At 43.1% G+C, this 27,035-nt stretch overlaps 1 protein-coding gene across 1 annotated transcript in view; it reads left to right on the top strand.

Annotated features, from left to right (window-relative positions):
• ADAMTS12 (ADAM metallopeptidase with thrombospondin type 1 motif 12) overlaps nucleotides 1–27,035 on the top strand; it is a 318,713-nt gene that overhangs the window by 167,054 nt on the left and 124,624 nt on the right. The window contains exons 5-7 of the mRNA XM_029058942.2: nucleotides 4,995–5,078; nucleotides 15,436–15,560; nucleotides 25,410–25,559. Coding sequence (XP_028914775.1) covers nucleotides 4,995–5,078; nucleotides 15,436–15,560; nucleotides 25,410–25,559 — 359 coding nt within the window. The remainder of the gene's footprint in view (nucleotides 1–4,994; nucleotides 5,079–15,435; nucleotides 15,561–25,409; nucleotides 25,560–27,035) is intronic.

Here is a 27,035-nt window from a genome sequence, read left to right as displayed (position 1 = left end):
GGGACGGTGAGGAGGTGGGCGGCAGAGGAGCGGAGCGTGCGGGGTGGGCGGTAGAAAGAGAGAAGGGAGGAGAGGTAGGAAGGGGCAAGGTGATGGAGAGCCTTGAAGCCTAGAGTGAGGAGTTTTTGTTTGGAGCGGAGGTCGATAGGCAACCACTGGAGTTGTTTAAGAAGGGGAGTGACATGCCCAGATCGTTTCTGCAGGAAGATGAGCCGGGCAGCGGAGTGAAGAATAGACCGGAGCGGGGCGAGAGAGGAGGAAGGGAGGTCAGAGAGAAGGCTGACACAGTAGTCTAGTCGGGATATAACAATAGCCCGTAGCAGTAACCGGAGTGGGTGGTAGAGGCGAATGATATGGGCTTCGAAGGAGGGGAAGGAGAGGGAATTCTGCATATTTCCAAGGGTTGATAGGCTTTATTCCCTAACATTATCAGTCAATCATTGGTAATAGAATGCTTACTGTGTGCAGAGCATTGATTAAAGATTTGGGAGAGCACGAAACGGTAGAGTGTGTAGACCTGATCCCTGCCACTGCTGACCAGGAAAAAATTCTTACCCCATTTTTAAACTGACAGGAACTAGAGGGAAATTTTAGTCCATCGGATGAAAGTCAAGATGCTAACATGCACCCTCAAAAGAGAAAGATCAAATCTGATTTGTGCCCTCAGTTCTAACAGATAATTTCATGCACCAGAATGTTATTAAAGAATTAGGGGAAGCCAGTCTGACAGTGTGAGCTGGTGTGAATACCGTGTGCCTCCATGTCAGAGAAATGGTTTGGAACATGCATGTAGTATCAGAATAGGTGGGTCTTTCAGTGTGAGTTTGCTTAAACCCAGCAATTTGCAAGAACACAACCCTCGCATTAGAAGGGAACTAGGTGAATTCACTTAGTTTGCATCTCTCTCACTGTTGAGGCATGGCTTAGGTATGCTTTCTCTTCAGCCTCAAAAAGTATTCCCCATAAGCATGAGAGAGATTGTTCTGGTGACCCAGCTCAGTTCTGCCCACCAAGGACTGAACTGAATCATTGAAACTGAGTCTTTTTGATTTCCATAATGGATTTTGAGAACTAGGGAAATGCTGATTCAGTTTTCTTCAACAAGGAACTTTCATCCCCAATCAAAGCATTTTTCTTCTTGCGTGACTCAACTTCCTGGATGTAGATGAGTTGTCGTGCAGGTTAACGTCTAGATTTAATTCCTAATTTCCTTTTCCCTGTTCTCAAGTCAAAATTTGCTCACCAGAAAGTGCTTAATAGACTGGTTTTCCAAAACACCAGAGGACATTGTCCATATAACTTGTAATGAAAGGATAGAGGGAGAACAGAGACTTCTTCAAGCTGACTGGGCAGGGTTTTAATTTCTTTTACAATGCCTGATTTTGCCTGAGCTGAGAATGATCTTTGTGTGGCAGGGTGGGAGGGAGGAGTGAGATAGACCTTTTGTAGGCAAGTTATACAAGTTCCCAAGCCAAGGAGGAAACAGGATAAGGGCCCTGAAACCAGCTGTTTTCAGCCTTGATCATCCCAAAGTAATTTTTGAAATCCTCTGTCAAAAATAGCTTTACTTCTCTGAGGGTTTTCTTAATCCACTGGCACAGGCATCTATTTTTCTGCTGAGTTGCATTTGCTAGTTCATCAGTTTTTAGTGATTTAGTAATGCATCTTCAGAGAAAGTGACCCAAATAAAGATCATTTGTGAGTCTCATCCTGGGGATGCTGAGCAGGGGACCTTAAAGTAGCTATTAATAAATTTTTGGAGGCAAGGTGAAACCTCTCCCAGCTATGTATTCACAAGGATGGTATTCATGAGAGTTTTTAAAGTAGTCTTTCCCTTTCTAGGTGGCTGTTCTTAAACATGTAGAAACAGCACATTAGAATATTTTTTTTTAATTGAGTAAGTCCTTTGGGTTTGAAAATAGTGTTACTAATGGGGTGAATCTGGAGGCAGTAAGACTGATAAGGAAGTTCATGCAATAATACAGTCAAGGAGAAGAGGAGAGCTTCACCTTTTGTGGAGTTGATATTCATCTTTTTGTTGTTGTTATTGCAATTCAAAACAGAAGGGTAAGCAAATGTTAAGCTGAGGTTATGCAGAAAGAAGTATTCTGATTGGTCCAGGAGTACACCTGATTGATAGCTGCTCAAGGACATAGACATAGATTGAATGTGGGAGGTGAAAGGCAGTAATGGAGTCTAAGACCACCTTAAAGTTCCAAGCTTCTGGGTCATGGAAGACAGTGGTGGGACACTTGTGATGGTCAGGAAGGAGGACGTTTGGAGAGAAGGTGAGGAGTTCATTTTTAGACAGGTTGAGTTTCAGGAGCTGGAGGTCATCCACAGGAAACTATCCCAGGGGCAGGAGGATATATGGAATTGAGGCCAGGGCTCAGGAGGAAGAAGATTTGACACCTTGACCTAGTTCAGGATATATTATAAATTATTTATGTTAACGTCTGTCTCCCGTTCTAGACTTTGAGCTTATTGTGGGCAGGAATGTGTCTATTTGTTATATTATACTCTCCCAAGCACTTAGTACAGTGCTTTACACACAGTAAGTGCCCAGTAAATACAAATGAATTGAATTGACACATAGTAAGCACTTAAATACCACAATTATTATTATTATTATTATTATCATCTTTGTATGAATAGGCCTGGATCCATGTGGGGGGGGGTGAAATGTCCATCTGTGGAGGAGATGTGACCTTAATAATGCTTTGAAGGTGGGGAGAGCAGTGGTCTGACATATATGGAAAGGGCAGGGAGTTACAGGCTAGGGGGAGGACATGGGAAATGTCAGCAGAGAAACAGATGAGATTGGGGCATAGTGAATAAGCTGGCACTAGAGGAGCAAAGTATGTAGGCTGAGCCATAGTGGAAGATCAGTGAGGTGAGGTAGCATGGGGATGAGCATTTTAAAGCTGATGGTAAGGAATTTCTGTTTGATGCGGCATCCATTGGAGGTCCTAGAGGAGTGGAGTGATGGGGACTGAACCCTTATTAAGAAAAATAATCCTTGTCATTTTTGTCATTTCCCACCAGCTTCTTCTCTGTCCTCCCTGCTTCCTGCCTCTCTCCTCTCCAGTCCATACTTCATACTTCTGCTGCCTGGATCATATTTCTGAAAAAACTGTTCAGTCCATACCTCCCCACTCCTTAAAAACCTCTAAGGAATACCCATCCACCTCCACATCAAACGGAAGCTACTTACCTTTGGCCTTAGGGAATTTAATTAGCTCTCCCCTTCTATGGTACCTCTCTGATCTCCTAATAATTAATCACTTAGTATGTGCCAAGCACTGGGGCAGATAGAAGATAATCAGGTCCTACATGAGTCTCACAATTCAGGATGGAAGGAGAACAGGTGTTGAATCTCCATTTGCAAATAGCAAACACTTACTGAATAATAATAATTATTATTACTTTTGAAAGATGCTTCTAAATTTAAAAATAGTAGAAACAAAGTCAGAAATAGATTCCCTGTAGGGCAGTGGGATTTCATATTTAACAGTTCATACTGTGATATTTCCTTCTGCTTAAATTTTGATGAAGTCATTGCAAATGTCTAAACAAGAAACAGAATTCTAGGGAAGCTATTCAAAATCTAGGATTCTGAGTCATATGGAAAAATGAATTCCACTTAAGAGAGAACAGATATAATGTTCGTTCCAGTTAGGATCTTGTAAATGTAGATGAGTAAAATGGAAAATGTTGTAGACATGTTTGATTTTACTGGGAGCAAAGATACAACATGATGTCATGAAATAGTATGAATAAAGTAGAGTTAAATAATTGAAACTTTGGATGTGCTAATAAAAATGTATATGTATACATGAAAACTGCAGTTAAGGACAAAATGCATAAGTGCTTATGGAGTGTTTGGACATGACTGGGGTGTAATGAATTACTCTGGGAGGACTTGCTTGTAGGGGGGATACCAGGAGAGCTTTGAAGACAGGGAGAGTGGTGTTTTAGAGGATCTGGGAACAGGCTTGTTCTAGACTTGGGAAAATGTGAATGTGGGATCAGAGATGGGAAAGTTGAGAGTGAGGTAAAATTAGAAGATAAACTGGGAAAGAGCCAAAGAGTAACGTGGGGAGTAGTAATAATAACGATGGTATTTGTTAAGCACTTACTCTGTGCGAAGCACTGTTCTAAGTGCTGGGATAGATACAAGTTCATCAGGTTGTCCCATATGGGGCTCACAGTCTTAATTCCCATTTTACAGATGAGGTAACGGAAGCACAGAGAAGTTAAGTGACTTGTCCAAGGTCACACAGCTATGGGGTGGAGCTAGTATTAGAACCCCCGACCTCTGACTCCCAAGCCTGTGCTCTTTCCATGCTGTTTCTCAATAGTAGCAGGTCATGGTCATGATCAACGATATTTATTGAGCACTTACTGTGTGCAGAGCACTGTACTAAGCACTTAGGAGAGTACAATACAATGGAGTTGGTAGACACATTTCCTGCCTACAAGGAGCTTACAGCCTAGGGGGGGGAAGTTTAACAGGACTGATTTCCAATATGGGGAGAGTTGATAGGAAGCCTTGAAGCCACCTTTGCAGATCTTTTGAATACTAACTCCCTTGTGATAGAATGGAGTCCGCTGGGCTTCCCTTTAATTCATTTCCTTTCCAGGGCCCGAATTAGGCTTTCAGATCTTCTCCTTAGAGTTGTGATGGTCCCTCAGACTAGTTAAATCCAAAGAGGAACAATGGGTGGTGCAGGCGCTGTCCAGTCTCCCACAGCTGGAGCCACTCATGAGGGAGAATCTGTTAGCCATCTCATCTGAGCGGCCCCTCACCAGCCTGGATTCAAACTTGAAATGGGGAACCTTGTCCTTTTGCTGCTCCCTTGGAGTTCCTCCTCGTGGTAGTCTGACCCAGTGATATAGTCCCACTTTCGTCAAGGAGGATGGCTGATCCTGAGGGAGTTCCCTTTTACTCGGTTTGAGAATGATTTATTGTGTTTTCTTTGGCTGTGCTGCAGGTCACAGGGTTGTTCCATAACCCAAGCATTGGCAATGCTGTTCATATCGTTGTGGTTCGTCTCATTCTTCTGGAGGAGGAAGAGGTAAGAACAGCAGTTACCACTCTCCTCCCCCCTCTCCCTTTTCTGCCCTCCCCCCAACTCTCTCTTCCCATACTCTGCAAAGCAGATGGTGCTTTTAGGGGAAAATGAGGACTAGGAAGAGCTAAGCTTTGAAGTGCAAAAAAGCTAGAAAGCCACCTTTTTGCCTCTATTGAGCCCAGATTGAAAGCTGCAAGTTCTTGTCAGAGAACCAGAATGAGCCAGATTGGGAGTCCAGCTCAAAAGACTGTGGGAACAGAGACTATCACTGTCCCTGTGACACACATGGTGGGAACACTATGTCACTAGAACAGGAATGGCCCATCTCAATAGCCATCAGTGATGGCGTGTGTATTACTGTATACCTAGTGCTGCTGTAGGCCTCAGGGGAATTCCAGCAAAGTTCCATAAAGCAACTGGTACCTCCCACTCTGTGCCCACACTTGGGACCCAACACTGAAATTTTACCAGTTGGATTCAAAGTGGTGATCAGAGCCTGACCTGAGAACCACTGCCTGGCACATTGTCAGAAAAATTTGATTGCAGGGCTGAACCCCTATTATAGCTACGTGATTTTTTGTGTGTGTATGTAATATTTGTTCTTGTTTGCTTCACCATGCTTTTCAGACCTCAAAAGAATTGGAAACCTGTTTACTAAGACTTTACTGTCCTATCTCTTCGAAACTCCAGGCACCTGGCAGATAAAGTGCTCAGGGTTTTTCTTTTATTAAATCTCTATATACTATAATTTAAAACTACCAGCACGTCTGTTTCACGGTTCACACAATAACCAATTTTCATTTCCCTGATTCATAACCAATTGTTTTTTTTTCAGCCTGGTAATACTTGGCTGTACAAATGCAACTGACAGAAGCAACCATTCCAGCAATGCTTTAAAAATAGAAATAAGTATTAAGGGATTATTTTTCAGAGCTGATTGACCTCTCGCGCACCTCTTGTCTAACAATGTTTAGAAGAAAGCACAACTGTTTTCTCAAAGCTTTGAGTTTTAAGCAGTTGGGCAGCCGTCTAAACACTGCTAGGTTTTTAGTGTCATTTTCCAAGTCAATTCATTGCAAAATGTTACGAGGAACTGTGTGAATCCCTGGTTTTAAAAAAGATGCAAAATGATCAACTTCTTCACGCTTCCTGGGTTTTTATCAAAGTTGGCTATCCTGATGTCTTTCCTATATTTCCCTTTACCCGTATTATCGAAGTCTGTCTAACTTTAAGGAAATACTTTTATGGTATTTCTTAAGCCCTTACTATGTGCCAGGCACTGTTCTAAGCGCTGGGTTAGATACAAAGTAATCAGGGTGGACACAGTCCATGTCCCACAGGGGGCTCACAGTCTTAATCTCCATTTTAGAGATGAGGTAACTGAGGCACAGAGAAGTTAACTGACTTGCCCAAGGTCACAGAGCAGACAAGTGTCAGAGCTGGGATTAGAACTCAGGTCCTTCTGATTCCCAGGCCTATGCTTTATCCACTAGGCTGTGCTCCTTATTTTTACTTTTTTAAACTTGTTTCACCATCTTTTTTTCTATTCACTCTCCTTTTGCTTCGCTCTCTTTCATTTTTGCTTCAGTATCATTGTTATTCCTGCTTCACTTTCCGTTTTGATTCTTGCTTCACTAACTTTTAAAAAATAATTTATCTTGTTTTTCCTCTTCAGAATTTCTGGATTATCATAAGAAGCCAAGGCTGATGGCAACTTTCCACATTTATCCTTCTATCTCTCTGTATTTACTCTCTGTATTTACTTTACCCTTTCCTCTCCTTGAGGGTAAAAATCATGTCTACCAATTCTATTGTGTCATTCTCTCCCAAGCATTTGGTCCAGTTCTGTACACACAGTAAGCATTCAATAAATACCATTCACTGTTTGAATCAAATGAATATGCCTAGACATCCCTTACCAAGAAGTACGTTATTGAGCTTCCTCACCCACCATCCCCTTTTTTTAAGTACATTATGTGCTGTTTTGCCACACTCTTCCCTCAAATGACAAGATTTGATTTTCCAGTGAGATCACACAGCTTGATGTTGGCAGAAGCATAAAAGGAAAAAAACAACTCAGTCTGGCTTTAGTAGTAAATCTTTATAATGGCATCCTGGATTCAGAATATGTCACTGTTGAACCTTTCTTCAGTCCTTCCATTTTGTTTCTTGCTATTCATTCTCGCATCATCCACGTTCCAAAGAATACGCTCAGGATCTTAGCGTTTGAGTCACTGGGTATGTGATTTCCCTCCTCTGCATTCTCAGATAGACTTCTTTCTTCTCAGCTGCTTCATCATGACACCATCCACCCCTCCTCCATTCCAGACCCTGCTAATTATGCATCTTTCGCATTCTTTTCAGTCACCAACAAAGCACTGACAGGTGCATTTGGGTAAAATGTGACCAACTCTCCTACACTCTAAAGCCATGCACAATTTGTCATGGGAGATGTTCCAGGGCATTAAATAATGGCCCCTCTCCCATGGCCAGCCCTAGAGACATGTCTCTAGTGGTCCAGGAGTTTGAGCAGTGAGGAGGAGTTTGAAGAATGGAAGGAGCAGAGATACATGCCCTCCTAATATTAATTCTTTTGGTCTCTAAGGATTCTAAGAAGGCTAAGGAACTCCAATATCAAGCCTCTGTGACTTTGAAAATATTGTTCTATTCAGGCAAAAGATATGAGTGAGTTCTGCCTGCAGTTCAGGGGCTAAGTTGGGGCAACCATTAAAGTCCACACTATGCCTGTTTTTTCCTCCATCTGCTGTTCTCTATTTTTTCCCATGGGCACACAAAATACATGTTTGGTGATGGTTCATTTGTTCTTCATTCTTCTCTCCCCCTCTAAAATGGGAGCTTTTTGTGGATAGAGAATAATAAAAAATAATTCTTATTATTAATAATATAGTATTTGTTAATAATAATAATTATGGTATTTCAGTGCTTTCTATGTGCTAACAGTGCTTTCACTGTTCTAAGCACTGGGGTATATACAAGGTAATCAGGTTGACCCATGTGGGATTCATAGTCTTAATTCCCATTTTCCAGATGAGTTGACTGAGGCCCAGAGAAGTGAAGTGACTTGCCCAGGGTCACACAGCAGACAAGTGGTGGAACTGAGATTAGAACCCCTGTCCTCTGACTCCCAAGCCTGTGCTCTTGCCACTAAGCCATGCTACTTCTCAATGTGTCTGTTAAATTGTGTTGTACTCTCCCCAGCGCTTAGTACAGTGCCCTGCAAAAAGGAAGCGCTCAATAAATATGATTGCTTCATCTATTTTTCCACACCTTTCAGAATATTCTGTTTCTTATTCCATTCACTTAATTATTTGTGCTTCCATTATAACAACCACCTCCAATATTGCCTTCTCCCCCATCCCCCTCTCTGGGGTCTCATAATCACTATTTGCAGTGGTCACCCATTATCAGCAGATTTTACCAATATCAAAATAAGAAAAAAAAGTCTAGATCTAGGCTAAGGAAAAAAGCTCCATTGGTAGTTCGAAGGACATGGAGATGAGTTCGAAGTCATTTTAAATTTTTGCTTTATTATCTGTTTTAATTCTTGTTTTGCTATCTTTTTTTTATTATTCCTGCCTCACTATCTCTTCAGTCAACTATTAATTACCTGCAGATAAAGGACAGAGAAGGTCAGTTAAATGGCATGTAGATTAATTGAATTGGTCATTGATTTCAATCCCTGGCTCTTCCCAAATCTGTGAGCACTCTGAATAAACTGACGGGGGCATTTTGCCTTCTTTAGGTTTCCTTGGCAGCGTGGCTCAGTGGAAAGAGCCTGGGCTTCGGAGTCAGAGGTCATGGTTTTGACTCCCGGCTCTGCCACTTGCCAGCTGTGTGACTTTGGGCAAGTCACTTAACTTCTCTGTGCCTCAGTTACCTCATCTGTAAAATGGGGATTAACTGTGAGCCTCACGTGGGACGAACTGATTAACCTGTATCTACCCCAGTGCTTAGAACAGTTCTCTGCACATAGTAAGCACTTAACAAATACCAACATTATTAATTTCTAATCACAATCCAGGTTCTCAGAGAAATGGATGTTCTAGAGCACAGGCAGCTAGAGGGTATAAGTAAAAGCATGAAGTCTGGAATATCCACCAACTGGATAAAGGGTTCCTGAGTACTTGAGTTGAATGTGAGCAATGGTGAACAAAAACCTACCAAGAACCTTCCAACCCGTGAAGAAAGAAATTGGAGTGGACTAATAAAAATGTCACTGCAAGACCAATCATATCAGACCTAATATTCTCTCCCATTTATTTCTATTTTCTTTTTTTCCCCTTGGTTTCAGAAGAATCTCAGTTGGAGGGTATTTCTTACTATATCTGATGTCAACAGACACTTCTCTTCCCTTCTGGGCAACTGGAGGCAGTGCCCAGAGGGTGAAGGAGAGGAATCAATCAATCGGTACTATTTGTTGAGCATTTACTGTGTCCTCACCACTGTATTATCCACTTGGGAGAGTTGATTGACACATTCCCTGTACATAAGGATTTTATAGTCTGGAGGGGGAGATGGATATTACTATGAATAAATTACAGATATGTACTTAAGTACTGTAATCATGAGGGAGAGGTGAATAAATGGTGCAAATCCAAATTTAAGGGTGACATACCATGGAATGGGAAAAGAGGAAATGAGGGCTTAGTTGGGGGAGGAGAGAAAGGAGGGGCAAGATGAGGAGGAGTGGAATTAGGTGACATGGAAGGTGCTAATGTGGATTAGATGTTCAGGTTAAGATTTTCCAGGCCAGGTGATGCTTTTTGAAAAGCATTTGCAGGGCTGCTCTAGACTGCTACAGTGTGAGCAAGCTGCCAGTGTTACATCCTGTCCTGAATCAAACCCTTGGTCACTTTGAGAAGAATGTGTGTTGAAATAATTTTCTTTTCCATCTGGAAATTGACCTTCAGAATAAATTGAATTTTAATTCATCTAATTAAAACAGATTTTGTAATGTAGTGTGGCTTAATGGCAAAACAGAAGACTGGGAATCTCTTACCAACCTCTGCCTCTTGCTTGTTGTGTGATCTTGGGAAAGTCACTTGACTTTGCCTCAATTTCCTAATCTATGAAATGGAGGCTGAATATCTGCTTTCCCTTCCCTTTAGATTCATTCATTCATTCAATAGTATTTATTGAGCGCTTACTATGTGCAGAGCACTGTACTAAGCACTTGGAATGTACAAATCAGCAACAGATAGAGACTTTCCCTGCCCTTTGACAGGCTTACAGTCTAATCGGGGGAGACAGGCAGACAAGAACAATGGCAATAAATAGAATCAAGAGGAAGAACATCTCATAAAAACAATGGCAAATAAATAGAATCAGGGTGATGTACATCTCATTAAACAAAATAAATAGGGTGATGAAGATATATACAGTTGAGCAGACGAGTACAGTGTTGAGGGGGTGGGACGGGAGAGGGGGAGGAGGAGAGGGAAAGGGGGGAGAAGAGGGTTTAGCTGTGGAGATGTGAGGGGGGGTAGAGGGAGCAGAGGGAAAAAGAGGGGAGCTCAGTCTGGGAAGGCCTCTTGGAGGAGATGAGCTTTAAGTAGGGATTTGAAGAGGGGAAGAGAATTAGATTGTCTGAGATGAGGAGGGAGGGCATTCCAGGACCACGGGAGGACGTGGCCCAGGGGTCGACGGCGGGATAGGCGAGACTGAGGGACGGTGAGGAGGTGGGCAGCAGAGGAGCGGAGCGTGCGGGGTGGGCAGTAGAAAGAGAGAAGGGGGGAGAGGTAGGAAGGGGCAAGGTGATGGAGACCCTTGAAGCCTAGAATGAGGAGTTTTTGTTTGGAGCGGAGGTCGATAGGCAACCACTGGAGGTGTTTAAGAAGGGGAGTGACATGCGCAGATCGTTTCTGCAGGAAGATGAGCCGGGCAGCGGAGTGAAGAATAGACTGGAGCAGGGCATGAGAGGAGGAAGGGAGATCCGAGAGAAGGCTGACACAGTAGACTAGCTGGGATAAAACTTGTGAGCCCTGTGCCTGTATAGTATCTGTCCCCAGTGCTTTTCACAGGTGAAATGCTTAAAACATATATTATAATTATTGTTGTTGCTAATGGCCTTTTGTACAACTGAACCCAGAGGTTTGATCAAACTTCACATTTTATAGAAGAAGAAATTGAGACTTATTGAGTTTATGATTTGCCCAGAATCACAAACCAAATGGAAGCAGAGAATTGAATAAGGTACAAGTGTCAAATTCCAAGTAATTCCTTGAATCTGTAGAATGCTTTTATTTTTCCCAAGTGCTTTCACAGCACTTATATCACTTTAGCCTCAAAGCATCTCTATTTGGTAAAAGGAAAATATTATTATCCCTTTTTAGAGATGAGGAAACCGAGGCTCAGTGGATTTAGATGTCTGACCTGAATCACAGATCAGAGGCAGAGCTGGGACTGGAACCCAGGTTCTCAGACTTCTAGATCCCTATGATCCTTTCACTAACCCACAGAATTCTGGGGCTCTTTCACCTAGTTTTAGTCAGTCAGTCAGTTGTATTTACTGAGTGCTTATTGTATGCAGAACACCGCACTAACAGTAAATAGACTAGAGCCCTGTTTTAATGGCCCTTTGCATCCCACTGACTATTACAATGGACCCATTGTTTCCTACACAACATGGGTAAGAAACACTGAGGAAAGTTCCAATTCTATCACTGTTCTCATTATTATTGGTAATAATTATGGTATTTGTTAAACACTATGTGCCAAGTGCTTGGGTAGATACTAGGCAATCAGGTTGTCCCACTTGGAGCTCACGCTTTTAATTCCCATTTTACAGATGAGGTAACTGAAGCACAGAGAAGTCCCTTTCCAAAGTCACAGAACAAGCAAGTGGCAGAGCCAGGATTATAACCCATGTCCTCTGACTTCCAACTCTGTTCTCTTGTCACTAAGCCACGCTGCTTCTCATTCAAACTTAGGTCTACTAAAGTTAATAGGAGTGATCTCTTAGAAGTATGGGAAGAGTCCAAAAATGGTTTTGCTTTTCCCTAATAAATGTTACGCCTTCCAAAAACTCCTAAACTAGACAATAGATATAGAAGTTTTTGTTTCTACGTCAAAGCTGCTTTAATGATTTCCCAAAGGAATCAATAAAAAGAAAATCTTAAGAGGATTTTTTTTAGAAAGAATGCACAAGAGAACAATTTATACCAGGAAAAAAAAAATCCATGCAAATCCTTATTTGCCTCCCTTTTGAGTCTGTTTTTGTTAAATACTTGGTATTTCTTCTTGGTTTTCATTTACTGTGATATTTGCATGTTGATAAGACTGTCCCCATAAGCCTCCTCCTCTTGGGAAACTCTGCCCAGTGTTTGGTTATCAGTCTCCTGAAGTGTAGGGAATGGGGTGAAGGGAGTGGACTGAATTATCTTGACAAATGCAGTGATAAACAAAATGAAGAAATAAAAAGGGAAATACAGTTTTGTTTTCAAGGGAAATTGGTATGGAGGAGGAATGCCTCTGAAAAACAGAATAATTTTCAATAGATATTTTTAAAGCATTTCTGGGAAAAGCTACCTCAATCTCATTTGGCATTTAGAAAAATGCCAAAATCTGGCATGATTTCCGGAGGCCAGATCACTAGGTTCATTTGATTTTGAGACGTATTTAATTGTATGAGCCATTCTAAGGCCCAGATGATTGACGTTACAGATAATGGGCACTTTTTGGGTTAGTGTAACCTGCTCTGTTTTAAGCAATTCGTATTGTCATTTGATCCACAAAAAACAGGGATATTTCCAGGGATTGCTATGGGGATTAGGAAAGGAGCCTCAAAGTCATGCATCCCTAAGCAACTTTGAGTTAGTAATATCAATAAACCATGTCAGCTGTGTGACTGTGGGCAAGTCACTTAACTTCTCTGTGCCTCAGTTACCTCATCTGTAAAATGGGGATGAAGACTGTGAGCCCCATGTGGGACAACCTGATTCCCCTGTGTCTACCCCAGCGCTTAGAATAGTGCTGTGCACACAGTAAGCGCTTAACAAATACCAACATTATTATTATTATATTGGTATTAAAAAACAATAGTATCGATGGAAGTGGTTGAAAATGTGTCCATCTGCAATCTGAATAGCCTGCTTGAGGTACCTGATCAAAACCTGTGATTCTTTAATAGGGACTGGATTGAAATTCTCTGAAAGGAGGAACTAGGAAGTAAGGGGCATAGATGGAGTGGGGAGCCGAAGGAAATGGGGGAAGTCAGGAACAGAGACAGAAAAGGAAAAGGCTGGAGAAAAGCAGGACCCTGGAGAAAAGAGAAGGGTGAGGGACTGAGCTTGCCAGCTTCTACCTCTCTTTCTCTGTTAGCTCTGTCCCCTCTACTGCTTCAGCCCAGCTGCAGAAATATTTGGGAGACTGATGGACATCTTTTCAGGATTTTTGGCTGAAATAAAATCCTGTAATCAAGGTACTTGTGGAATCATTTTATTCAAGATGAATAAAATGCAATAAGGCTGCTAATCCCAAGGACAGGCAATAATATATCAAGCCACCATAGGCTAGACTGTTACCTGAGAGAGTGTTGAGCCCCCCAACCATTTCAAAACACTGGTATAGAAAATGGAGTCTCTCTAGGATGGTGTAAAAGACCCACAAGGAAGGAAAGGTACACAAGGTTCCATCGGGACCCATTTCATTATTTAGAAATTTTCAGACAGTCCTTCCTCGGAACTAACCTGAATTGCTCTGCATACATCTCAGGCTTATTTCCTTCTGTTCTATTCTTTGGGAAAATGGAATATTGTTTCTCACCGTCTTCTAGGTGATAATCCCTTACCTTCTTGGGCAAGTGAGCATGTCACTTAGGCAAGTCATTTGGGCAAATCACTCGTGGCTCAGTGGAAAGAGCCCGGGCATGGAAGTCAAAGGTCATGGGTTCGAAACCCAGCTCCGCCGCTTGCCACCTGTGTGACTTTGGGAAAGTCACTTAACTTCTCTGTGCCTCAGATACCTCATCTGGAAAATGGGGATTAAGACTGTGAGCCCCACGTGGGACAACCTGATCAGCTTGTATCCCCCCAGCGCTTAGAACAGTGCTTTGCACATAGTAAGGGCTTAACAAATATCACCATTATTAATGAGAAGCAGCATGGCTCAGTGGAAAGAGCCCAGGCTTGGGAGTCAGAGGTCATGGGTTCAAATACCTGCTCTGCCACTTGTCAGCTGTGTGACTGTGGGCAAGTCACTTAACTTCTCTGTGCCTCAGTTACCTCATCTGTAAAATGGGGATTAACTGTGAGCCTCATGTGGGACAGCCTGATTACCCCGTATCTACCCCAGCACTTAGAACAGTGCTCTGCACATAGTAAGCACTTAACAAATACCAACATTATTATTATTATTATTCTTGAGCGTGCCCACTCCAAAAATTGTAAATTTCTTAACGGTTACTAGTCTGCAAATCAAAAATCTAATATTCACTTACTGATGATCCAATCACCATCAAAACTATATACTGACCCTTATCCATAACCCTTGTCCCAATCAAGGGTGAACTCTGATATTAGCCCTGCCCTCATCCCTGACCAGTTGATTGGGTTGACTTAGATTTTTCAAAAAAACACCTATTAGAGTGTGTTGGCAATTAGACCTTAGACATTTTCACTAAGCGATTTATTGTCTGGCTGTGGGATGACCATCAGGTCTCTCTTCCGACTCCCCTTTTCCATGCAAAATATCCCCAGGTCTTTATCCTTTTTAACTGTTTATGAGGAAAATAAGAAGATCAGTATTGGATCCAAGCACCAAACAGAAATAGGCTTTTAGATATTTTTTATCTTTATTAATCTTTCAAGACTACAACCTCCGTAGGGCAATTTCTTCCTTGGGTTTGTCTTTTGAATCCATTTTGTAGTTGAAGGGCCTACTTGAACAATAAGATGAATGTGACATAGACTTTTACTATTCTGAGCACCTGATTAGTAGTCGGAATTGCTGAGATCATCCCCCCTTTTTTATGATATTTAAGTGCTGCCCATTCTAAGTGCTGGGGTAGGTGCAGGTTAATTAGGTTGGACACATTGCCCATCCCACATGGTGCTCACAGTCTAACTGGAGGGAGGAGAAGTATTTAATCCACATTTTACAGTTGAGGAAACTGAGGCACAGAGATGTTAAGCGACTTGCTCAAGGTTACACTGCAGACGAGGCAAAGTCAAGGTTAGAACCCAGATCCTCTGACTCCCAGGCCTGTGCTCTTTCTACTAGGTCTTGCTGCTTTCCATTTCCCCAATCACCTCTCCCTCTGCCTTTCAAGCCCATCAGAGGATGAGGTTGCAGGGCCCGGCTGCATCATATCATCCTAAAACTAATCTCTTCTCTTCTTCAGCAAGGATTGAAAATAGTTCACCATGCGGATAAGACGTTAGCCAGCTTCTGCAAATGGCAGAAGAGCATCAACCCTAAGAGTGATCTCAACCCTATACACCATGATGTGGCTGTCCTCATAACCAGGTATGACTTAGAATTCTTAACTTAGAATTCCTTAACTCCCATTCTCTTGTGGACCCCCTCCAATCTGGCTTCCGTCCCCTCCACTCTACCGAAACTGCTCTCTCTAAGGTCACCCATGACCTCCTTCTTGCCAAATCCAATGGCTCCTACTCCATTCTAATCCTCCTTGAACTCTCTGCTGCCTTTGACACTGTCGACCATCCCCTCCTCCTCCACACCTTATCTCACCTTGGCTTCACGGACTCCGACCTCTCCCGGTTCTCCTCTTATATCTCTGGCCAGTCATTCTCGGTCTCCTTCGCAGGCGCCTCCTCCCCCTCCCATTCTTTAACTGTTGGAGTTCCTCAAGGGTCAGTTCTTGGCCCTCTTCTGTTCTCCATTTACACTCACTCCCTTGGTGAACTCATTCGCTCCCACGGCTTCGACTACCATCTCTACGCAGATGACACGCAGATCTACATCTCTGCCCCTGTCCTCTCCCCCTCCCTTCAGGCTCGCATCTCCTCCTGCCTCCAGGACGTCTCCACCTGGATGTTGGCCCGCCACCTAAAACTCAACATGAGCAAGACTGAGCTCCTCATCTCCCCTCCCAAGCCCGGTCCTCTCCCAGACTTCCCTATCACCGTGGATGGCACGACCATCCTTCCCGTCTCTCAGGCCCGCAATCTCGGTGTCATCTTTGACTCCTCTCTCTCGTTCACCCCACACATCCTATCCGTTACCAAGACCTGCCGGTTTCACCTTTACAATATCACCAAGATCCGCCCTTTCCTCTCCACCCAAACGGCTACCTTACTGCTACAGGCTCTCGTTATATCCCGGCTAGACTACTGTGTCGGCCTTCTCTCTGATCTCCCTTCCTCCTCTCTCGCCCCACTCCAGTCTATTCTTCACTCCGCTGCCCGGCTCATCTTCCTGCAGAAATGCTCTGGGCATGTCACTCCCCTTCTTAAACACCTCCAGTGGTTGCCTATCGACCTCCGCTCTAAACAAAAACTCCTCACTCTAGGCTTCAAGGCTCTCCATCACCTTGCCCCTTCCTACCTCTCCTCCCTTCTCTCTTTCTACTGCCCACCCCGCACGCTCCGCTCCTCTGCCGCCCACCTCCTCACCGTCCCTCAGTCTCGCCTATCCCGCCGTCGACCCCTGGGCCACGACCTCCCGCGGTCCTGGAATGCCCTCCCTCCTCACATCTGCTAGGCTAATTCTCTTCCCCTCTTCAAAATCCTACTTAAAGCTCACCTCCTCCAAGAGGCCTTCCCAGACTGAGCTCCCCTTCTCCCTCTACTCCCTCTACTGCCCCCCTTCACCTCTCCGCAGCTTAACCCTCTTTTCCCCCCATCTCCCTCTGCTCCTCCCCCTCTCCCTTCCCATCCCCTCAGCACTGTACTCGTCTGCTCAACTGTGTATATTTTCATTAGCCTATTTATTTTGTTAATGAAATGTACATCGCCTTGATTCTATTTATTTGCCATTGTTTTTATGAGATGTTCTTCCCCTTGACTCTATTTATTGCCATTGTTCTTGTCTGCCTGTCTCCCCCGATTAGACTGTAAGTCCATCAAAGGGCAGGGACTGTCTCTATGTGTTGTTGACTTGTTCATTCCAAGCGCTTAGTACAGTGCTCTGCACATAGTAAGCGCTCAATAAATACTATTGAATGAATGAATGAACTTCAAACAAACTGGGCTGGAGGTGATGGTGGAGTGGGGTGGAGAAAAAGATTCTAAATATCATTTGGTTAACTCATGTCTTAATAGCTGCCTGAAAGTGTTCCTTTTGATCCCTATCAGTGATTCATGAGTTCATTTCATAATATGTATTGAGCACCATTGTACTGGGAACCTTCTGTGTGCAGAGAATCAGCATGGCCTTCTAGAAAGAGCATGGGCTTAGGAGTCAGAAAGACCTGAATTCTAATCCATGATTTGCCAATCAAGTTGTGTGACCTTGGAGAAGTCACAACTTCTCTGTGCTTCCAGTTCTCTTGTTTTCCCTCCTACTCACACTGTGAACCCCATTTGAGACAGGGATATATGTCTACCCCAATGCTTAGAATAGTGTTTGACACACAGCGCTGAACCAATACCATAAAGCAAACAAACAGGTAACTGTACTAAGCATTTGGAAGTATACAGTAAAAGATAAACCTAATTGCAAGCTCACCAATTAGTTTCTGAGGAGCCCTTCCTAGAGCCTCCAAAAGGGCAAGTCTGTTTTGAATACAGCGTGAAGTAAAGGCAGAAGAAATGGTTGTGCGCATGTTTGCAAAGGTCAGCGCTAGACACTGTTGAGTACACTACAGTGAGAGATTTCTTCTTGACATGTGTTAGCATTAACTGCAGTAACTCTTATAGGCCACCCGGGTACCATTAAGGAGTAATGTATTCATCAAATTTCTCATGAGCTGAAAGAATGAATGTAGCTTCAAGCGGAAGTCTAACTTTCCTCTAAGAAGCCCTCTCCAGCTCCAAAACCCACTCATGGCGCTTAGGTACATATTTGTTTACACACTCTATTTTTTAAGCACTTGTTTATTTACTTATACATCCTTCCAGTCTCATTTTCTGTCACTCTGAACATCATCTTGTGTCTCCCCATTTAGATCATAAGTGTTCTGAGGGCAGGAATTGTGTGGGGGTTTTATTCTCCCAAAGGCCTCTGCACCAGACTCAATAAACATTATTATTGAATAATACTGAACCTTCTTAATAAAGATGACTTGCCAGTGCTACCAACAGAAGGGAGGAGAAGGAATATCTTTGAATGTTGGGTATCCCTGGGAATGGCAGACTTTCTATTATAATTGGTTGTCATTGTTACTATCTTGGCTCTATGCTTAATAATAATAATTATGGTATTTAAGTGCTTACTATGTGCCAAGCTCTTTTATAAGCACTGGGGTAGTTACAAGTTTATCAGGTTATCCCACATGGGGCTCACAGTCTTAATCCCCATTTTATAGATGAGGTAACTGAGGCACAGGACTTGCCCAAGGTCACACAACAGACAAGTGGCAGAGTCGGGATTAGAACTCATGTCCTCCTACTCCCAAGACCATGCTCTTGCCACTAAGCCACACTGCTTCTTTATGGAATATCACTTGTTTATATTTTATTTGCCCAGTGTGAAGTTCTAACCTTAGAAACTACTTCTCCGCCTTCGGTTTGCCCTCTCCTCATATGAATACAGATCCAATCTTTATCAAAGGGTGATCCTCATGTGTCAAAGTATTTATCATCCTTATTTTTCAATTTGACAGCTATCAATCAATGGTATTTGAGTGCCTACCGCAGACAAGCACTGCACTGAATGCTTAGGAGAGCATAACAGGAAAAAACAGAATTCCTACCCTCAAGGGGCTTACAGTGTAATGGGGGAATCAGGCAGACACACTTATAAATAATGAGAGCTAGAGGAAGAATAAGATTATAACTGGTAATAGCAAGAGGGTTGTAGTAAACTGTAAGCTCCTGGTGGGCAGGGAATGTGACTATCAATTTGTGTTGGACTCTCTTAAGTGCTTATTACAATAAGTGCTCAATAAATACCGCTGATAAATAGGATGAAATAACTGAATAAGTGAATAATATGTAAGCTCCCCTGTAAACCGTAAGCTTCTGGTGGGCAGGGATTTCATCAGCCAACTCTAACATAGTGTATTTTTCCAAGCACTTAGTCCAGTGCTCTGCACACAGTGAGCACTGAATAAATATCATTGATTGATGCATAAAAATGATATGTATGTGCTGAGAATAGATGTAAGAACATAAATTCTAAAGGGGCAGTTGGGACTGTTAGAACTTAAGGTAGTGGGGATTAACCTGCAAAGACTTCCTAAAGAAGTTAGGATTTCTCTCTATGGCTTTCTGGTCCAGGATGGGAATCACAAGGTAGAAAAAAGGACCTAAAGTAAATGTACATCAAGAATAGTTCCCTGCCATTCCGGGACCTCCAAATCAGTATAGCGATAGTGAAGACATTGCATGTTTTCCCACTCCTCAAGAACCTCCAGGGGTTGCTCATCCATCCCCACATCAAACAAAAACACTTTACCTAGACTTCAAAGAACACAATCCACTTGTTCCCTCCTACCTTAACTACTTGAGTGCAGCTCTCACACCTCACTTTTCTAGTGCCAGAATACTCACTGTACCTCAACTCTATCTCACCACCAACCCCTCAGGGATTATCTCTCTTTGTTGCTGAGTTGTACACTCCAAGCGCTTAGTATAGTGCCCTGCACACAGTAAGTGCTCAGTAAATACGATTGAATGAGCCCTTCACCCATGTGCTGCCTCTGATCTGGAATGCCCTCCTTTTTCGTATCTGACAGATAACCACTCTCCCTACAGTCAAAGCCTTATTAGAGGCACATTTCCTCCAAGACGTCCTCCCTGACTAAGCCTTGATTTCCTCTTCTTCCACCTCACCCACTCCCTTCTGCGTCAACCTTGCATTTGGATTTGCATGCTTTAGTCACCCCATCCTCAGCCCCACAGAACTTATATTCATCTCTATAGTATATTCATATCAGTGTGTGTCTCCCCCTCTAAGCTGTAAAGCTCATGTGGGCAGGGAATGTGTCTACCAACTCTTACATAGTACCCCCCTAAGTGCTTAATACAGTGCTCTGGACACAAGTACTCAATATGATTGATCGCCTGGGAGAAAATTGTGCAGAGGTGGAATGGGAAGAAAGAACTTGCTTTGGAGGCAAACGTTTGCTCAGATTGTGATGTTCTTTCCCAGAGTTTTCAAACTTCAGACCCTCCAAAGGATGTTAGGAGGAATAGAACAACCTCTCAGCTATGTTTAAGGACGTGATGATGAGTGACACTAGACAACATTTCCGATTCACTCAGGCCCTAGGCTATTCCCTTCTGTCTTTGTGCTTCTGGTGCTGTCAAAAACAATCCTCACAATTGTAAAAACAAATCTTCAACTGGAGCTCTTCTGGCTTAGAGCTTCTCTCAGTTCGAATTTATATTCCCATTTTTTTATTCACCCTCGCCAGGAAATGGTTTGGGAATCAGTGCCAAACTGCATAAAGGGATTTGACCACTGCAATCGAGGAGTTTTGTTTCTGACCTATCACTGTCTTTTCCTTTCTCTAATTAGAGCCCATTACACTGGCTGCCCTCACTTAGTCCTCTCTTTGTACCATTTTGGGAGTATTGTGACTTGTTGAATTAAGCACAAACCTGGGAATCCATGCCATGGGCTCACTGAGGTTTGATTAGAAATTAAACCTCTCTGTGAGCCTCCATCATATGTGTACAGTGAGTGACAGAGAGCCAAGATTCCACCACTCAACCCAAAGAAGAGATCTCCTAGCATAGTTACCTTCAAACTGGAAGGATTGCTATGTACCTATCATTTACCTTGACCATGGATTATATTCAAAGTCATTTCTCTTCAAGCTTTTTAATTTCCTGTTTAAACAGAGGAAAGACATTTAACTGAGTGGGCATCACCTACTTACCTTTTTCCCAATTGAAGTGCTCTATTCCAGAGTTTTGAAGTACATGCACCAGAGCACCTTGGACGATGGGCAGGGAGAGCTCTCAGCTAGTCGAGGCAGAGCCAGTTCTACGCCTTTGGCGCTGGACAGGTCCTCTGGGTGTACATGGGGGAGGGCAGTCACAAATTGAACAAACAGGAATATTATCCAGACTTAGCTTATTTAAGGAGTGGAACCACTTTCTGGTGTTGAAACTATACTGAGCTCTACCTACAGTGAATCCAAGAGGCTTTGCTTCTGGGGGCCTCTTGTGTTATTCCATCCATAATGAGTGACTCTGCTTGTTGTCGCCCCGTAAAACACAACCCTAAAATATTGAAAGCTCCAATCAGCTTGAATATGAATTAATTCTTCCAGGGCTAGAATGAAGGGGATATCAGCAGTTTTTTTCTCTTTTTCTTTCACTCTTTCTCTTTCTCTTTTCTTTCTTTCTTTTTCTCTCTATCTCTTTCCCTTTCTCTCTTTCTATGTCTCTGCCTCTCTGTCTCTGTCTCTCTCAAGCACACACACACACACACACACACACTCTCTCTCTCTCTCACCCTCACTCACCCCCTCACATCTCCTCAGTACCACCTGTCCACACTTTCTGTGGCACTGGCATTCAGAGACATTCTGCGACACAATGACACTATCCCTCAGCAACACAGTCACCCACCCTAAATTATTAGAACATTCTCAGATGTCAGGGTAACAGCAGGCAGGTATGACTCAAAACCAACCCCTCCTGCCACTACTGTCACTTTCCAGACATTTGTGACTCCGTGGAGACCCAGCAAAAAGCGGAGCCATTGCAGCATAATGCAGAGAGAGAAGCCAAAGAAAGAATCCTTCCCCCCTCTTCTGTCATCTCAATTATCAAGGTCCGTGGTCAGGGATGGAAATTACCTGTTCTTGTTGGTACTGTTCTGCTTCTTGTGCTCCCAAATGTTCTCACAAGTTCCTCTGACAACAGGGGGTGGCCATAAAGGAGCATATCAGAAGCAGTTGATCAATGGAATTTACTGAGTGCTTGCTCTGGACGGAGCACTGTACTCAGTGCTTGGGAGAATACAACAGAGTAGGTGGATATGTACCCAGGCTGACTGACATTAATATAAATGAAAAATACATAGATATGGACAGAAGTGCTGTGGGGCTGGTGGTGGGTGAGAAGCAGGCAGGTAAATAAGCCCCAGCTTTGAGCCACCACTTCCATGGCCACCATAGCCAAGATTTCCACCCTGGGGATAAAGGCTGAGTTTCCTCCATGATGCCAACTTGATAGACACCAAGGGGACCTTGGAGACAAGGCCCCCAACCCATTTTCTACATAGAGTAAATTTGCGCTTTTTTCTAAGCATCCATCTGATGTCTTTTTGGTCTGGTTCATTTGCTCATATAGATGGGTATAAACCTTGTTCTTCAGGTTTATCAGCCCAAAGCTTGTGGCTGCAGAGTGCATCAATGGCATATGGGAAGCAGTGAGGCCTAATGGAAAGAGCGTGGACCTGGGAATCAAAGGACCTGGGTTCTAATCCTGGCTCTGGCACTTACTTGCTGTGTGACCTTTTGCAGATCACTTAACTTCTCTGTGCCACAGTTATCTCCTCTGAAAAATGGGGATTCAGTACTTTTTCCCCCTTCTATTTAGACTGTGTGCCCCATAGTCTTGTAACTGAGAGTTTCTGCCTCAGTGCTTAGTACAGAGGTTGACATATAAGCACCTAACAAATGTCACTATTATTATAATCAATTGCTCCTGGATGGCTTTCCCCAAGACATCTAGCATGGTCCTGAGAGTCAGAAGGTGGTGGGTTCTAATCCCGGCTCTGCCACTTGTCTGCTGTGTGACCTTAGGCAAGTCACTTCACTTCTCTGTGCCTCAGTTCCCTCATCTGTAAAATGGGGATTTAGACTCTGAACCCCATGTGGAACAGGGACTATACTCAATTCAATTTGCTTGAATCCACCCCAGCACTAGTATGGTGCCTGACACACAGTAAGTGTTCAACAAATACCACAATTTTTCTTCAGGATGTGATGAGACTACCTGTAGAATTCAGGGAGAGAGCCTTGCATAAATGGAATCCTCTTTCTATGAATTTGTGCTTCACTGTAACTGTGCCTCAATTGATTAGACATATGCAGAATGATGCTATAGTAAGATGACTGCAAGCAGGGTGGACAGGTCTGAAGAAGGACACTGAAGCACTATGGCCAGATTCCGTGGGATGCTGGGAGCCAGTGCAGTAATCGGACTAATGGAAGTGCAGATAACAAAGACAAGGCAGTTGTTCTGGAGTAGGAGCATGGTGTAACTCCCAAAAGAATTGATGCCTGTTAACTTGTTTTGATGTGTTTATAACTATAATTCTATTTATTTATACTGATACCTGTTTACTCGTTTTGACGTTTGTCTCTCCCCTTCTAGACTGTAAGCCTGGTGTGGGCAGGGGTTCTCTCTCTTTACTGCTGAATTGTACCTTCCAAGTGCTTAGTACAGTGCCCTGCACCCAGTAAGTGCTCAATAAGTAAGATTGAATGAATGAATGAATGAAAAGAAGCAGGAATGCAGCAGTGCCAGGCCTGGAAACAGCAAAGTCCCAAACCAAAGACCACTCCAGTGGCTCCTTGGAGTGACAGAAGCCACTGTTCAAATGGCTCTTTCCTACTACAACTATGACAAATGGTTTCTACACCATCTCCCGGAACATGTTAAAATGTGTGAGACCTAGATGGGTATTGCTGGGGTTCACTGTGTTGAGTCCATGGTGGTATTTTCATCACGCATAGCACTGACACTTGGCATCATGTTTTTGATTTCAAAGCAGGAACTTCTAACTTGGCCACAAATAAGGTGATCATTATCCAAACCCTAAAGGTGGTGACTAAACTCTCTCTGGATGGTTCCAAATAATGAAATGCATGTAACAGTAAGGCTTAGTTACTGTGTTTGGCGGAGGGCTAGTATAGCAGCAGTGGGGTTCTTAATGAAATCATAGCAACAACCCAATGGCTAATTAAAGTACTTTTGTATGGCAGTGACCACAGGATGTATTAGGACAAATAAAATGGAAATCAGAGATGTGGTGACTGTCTTCACTAAATCAGAGTCTAAAATGTGGGGAGAAACCAACATGGGGAAAAACATCCCACTTTCAAAAATGGGCAGAGATCAAGATAGAACAGAAACCATAAAAAGGCCCCTCTAAACTGATAATGATAATTATGATAATTGTGGTATTTAAGTACTTACTGTGCACGGTATTAAATGTTGGGATAGATCCAAGATAAAGGTTGGACGTAGTCCACCTCCAACATGGGGCTCAAAGTCTTAATCCCCATTTTATGGATGAGGTAACTGAGTCACAGAGAAGTTATTATTTGTACCAAAACACACAGTAGACAAATGTCAGAATCAGGATTAGAACATAGGCTCTATGCTCACTGTGGGCAGGGAATGTGTCTGTTGTAGTGTTATGGAACTCTCCCAAGAACTTACTACAGTGCTCTGCACACAGTAAGTGCTCAATAAATATGATTGACTGGATTGAATCTTAGAGTCGGTTATTTATTGGCCTCATGGTGTGCATTGCACACTGATGACAAAATAGTAGGATTAGCTGCTTTGTCACACTTCCTACAGCTGGGGATCCTTTTCTGGGAAACAGGGACAAGTCCTCTCTATTCCAGCCTGCCAAAGCCACTCACTTTCCACGGTTCTGAAATGTGTATCTGTGTAGAGAAGCAGCATGGTGTAGTGGATAGAACATGGGCCTGGGAGTCAGAAGGTCATGGTTTTAAATTCCAGCTCCGCCACATGTCTGCTGCTTGACACTGGGCAAGTCACTTAACTTCTCTGTGTGTCTCATCTGTAAAATGGGGATTGAGATTTTGAGCCCCATATGGGACAAGGGGCCGTGTCCAACCCGATGGGCTTGTATCCATCCCAGTGCTTAGTAGAGTGTCTGGCAAGTGCCAGCCCACATGTTCCTAGTGGAAACCCGATTATTCTTTGAGGCATATGCCTTTTCACCCAAATCTATAGATAAGGATTACACACTCTCTGGAGTGCCCTCTTTGATTGTGAGGGACAATAGACTATATACAAAATTGTCTATTCTTAAAGTACATTTCTAAAGGGGTTTTCATGTGAGTTTAACTTCCTTCCTACTAGATTGTAAACTCTCTGAAGGCAGAGACTGTGTCTTCTGTTTTGATTGTACTCTTGAAAGCACTTAGAATAGTGATCTGTACACAAGCACATGGTAAAATATTAATGATGGATGGAATTTTCCAAAGGTGTTCTTCAATGAGAAGACTTTCCTGTTCTCTTTTCTCAGAAAGGATATTTGCTCTGGAATGAATCGTCCCTGTGAAACTTTGGGTCTGTCTCATCTCTCTGGCATATGCCAACCTCACCGGAGTTGCAATATCAATGAAGATTCTGGGCTTCCTCTAGCATTCACCATTGCCCATGAAATCGGACACAGGTAATTAATCTGGGAAACCAATCCCTTCCCATCATCTTCTGCAGCAGCCTCCTTCATAGTCAAAACTAAATGTGCCTATAAGTTTCTAGTGGAAAGAGCACAGACCTGGGAGGACTTTTTTACGGTATTTGTTAAGCACTTACTCTTTGTCGAGCGGTGTTCCAAGAACTGGAGTAGATATATGTTTATCGGGTTGGACATAATTGGGCTCATAGTTTAAGTAGGAGGGAGAGAGATTTAATCTCCATTTTACAGTTGAGGAAACTGAGGCACAGAGAAGTTAAGTGTCTTGCTCAAGATCACAGAGCAAGCATTTGGCAGAGGCAGGATTAGAACACAGGGCCACTGACTCCCAGGCCCATGCTCTTTCCATTAGGTCACATTGCTTGGATTCTAATTTTGGTTCTGCCACTTGTTTGCTCTGTCACTTTGGGCAGATCACTTAACTTCTCTATGCCTCAGTGTCCACATCTGTGAAATGGGGATTAAATCCAACTCCCTCCTATTTAGGTACTATGTCCATCCTGATTGATCTGTATCTACCCTAGCATTTTAAATATTATTATTATTACTATTACTACTACTAAAGTTAAACAAGAAGTGTTGCAGCAGAGAGCAGCCCAAAGTTTGATGGGCTTTACATGCATATAGTTTAATTTAGAAGTTAATAAATTACTTGTTCAGGCTAGCCAACCATGACTGCTTGCTTTTCAATAAAGCCACAGAGTACAGCCCATATCCTTTCTTTCCATTTGCTCCTCACATTCTCCCTGCTGTTTACCTGTTCTCCACAGAATTTCTAACAATCAATAGAATAACTCCCTTTGGAATGGAGAGCAGAATAGCAAAGACCAAGGAGCAAGATTTCTAGCTGTGACCCAGACTTGTAACTCAGGGAAACTCATCTGTAGAGAAACTAAATAAGTGAAGGTCTTGCATTTATGACATGATAAAGTGCACCTGGCTTTTAAAAGGAAAGAGTTAGTGGAAAAAGTGTTTGCATTTGACACCTATACTTGGTTTAATGTTAATGTAGCCTCACAAGTGGAGTCCTTTCTCATTTGAGCAATGAAGTTGTTGCTATGTTGGCCAGCTCAAGTAACATGGAGAGAGGCCCCAGGCAGCAGTCTTCAGCCCTGTTTTCTCTAGGCAGTGGTGCTGGGAAACTACTGCCTTGGACAGACCAGGCAGTAATCGTGGGATGAGGTAACAGAGGCACAGAGAAGTCTAGTGATTTGCTCCAGGTCATCCAGAAGACATGTGACAGAGTTGCGATTAGAACCACATCCTTCTGACTCCCTGGCCCATGCTCTACCCACTAAGCCATGCTGCCTCTTGTGTTCTTCTGCATTAAAAATCTATTGTGAAGTGTGGACAGTGTGTCAGGGTACGGTGGCCAAGCATCCGTCTTTTCATTCCCATTTGTGCATATCATGCATTCAGTACATAATGAATCAGAAGGTCATGGTTCTAATC

This window comes from Ornithorhynchus anatinus, chromosome 3, assembly GCF_004115215.2.
Source record: "Ornithorhynchus anatinus isolate Pmale09 chromosome 3, mOrnAna1.pri.v4, whole genome shotgun sequence".
NCBI classification, from domain to species: domain Eukaryota; kingdom Metazoa; phylum Chordata; class Mammalia; order Monotremata; family Ornithorhynchidae; genus Ornithorhynchus; species Ornithorhynchus anatinus.
This window is presented reverse-complemented; position numbering and strand designations above follow the sequence as displayed.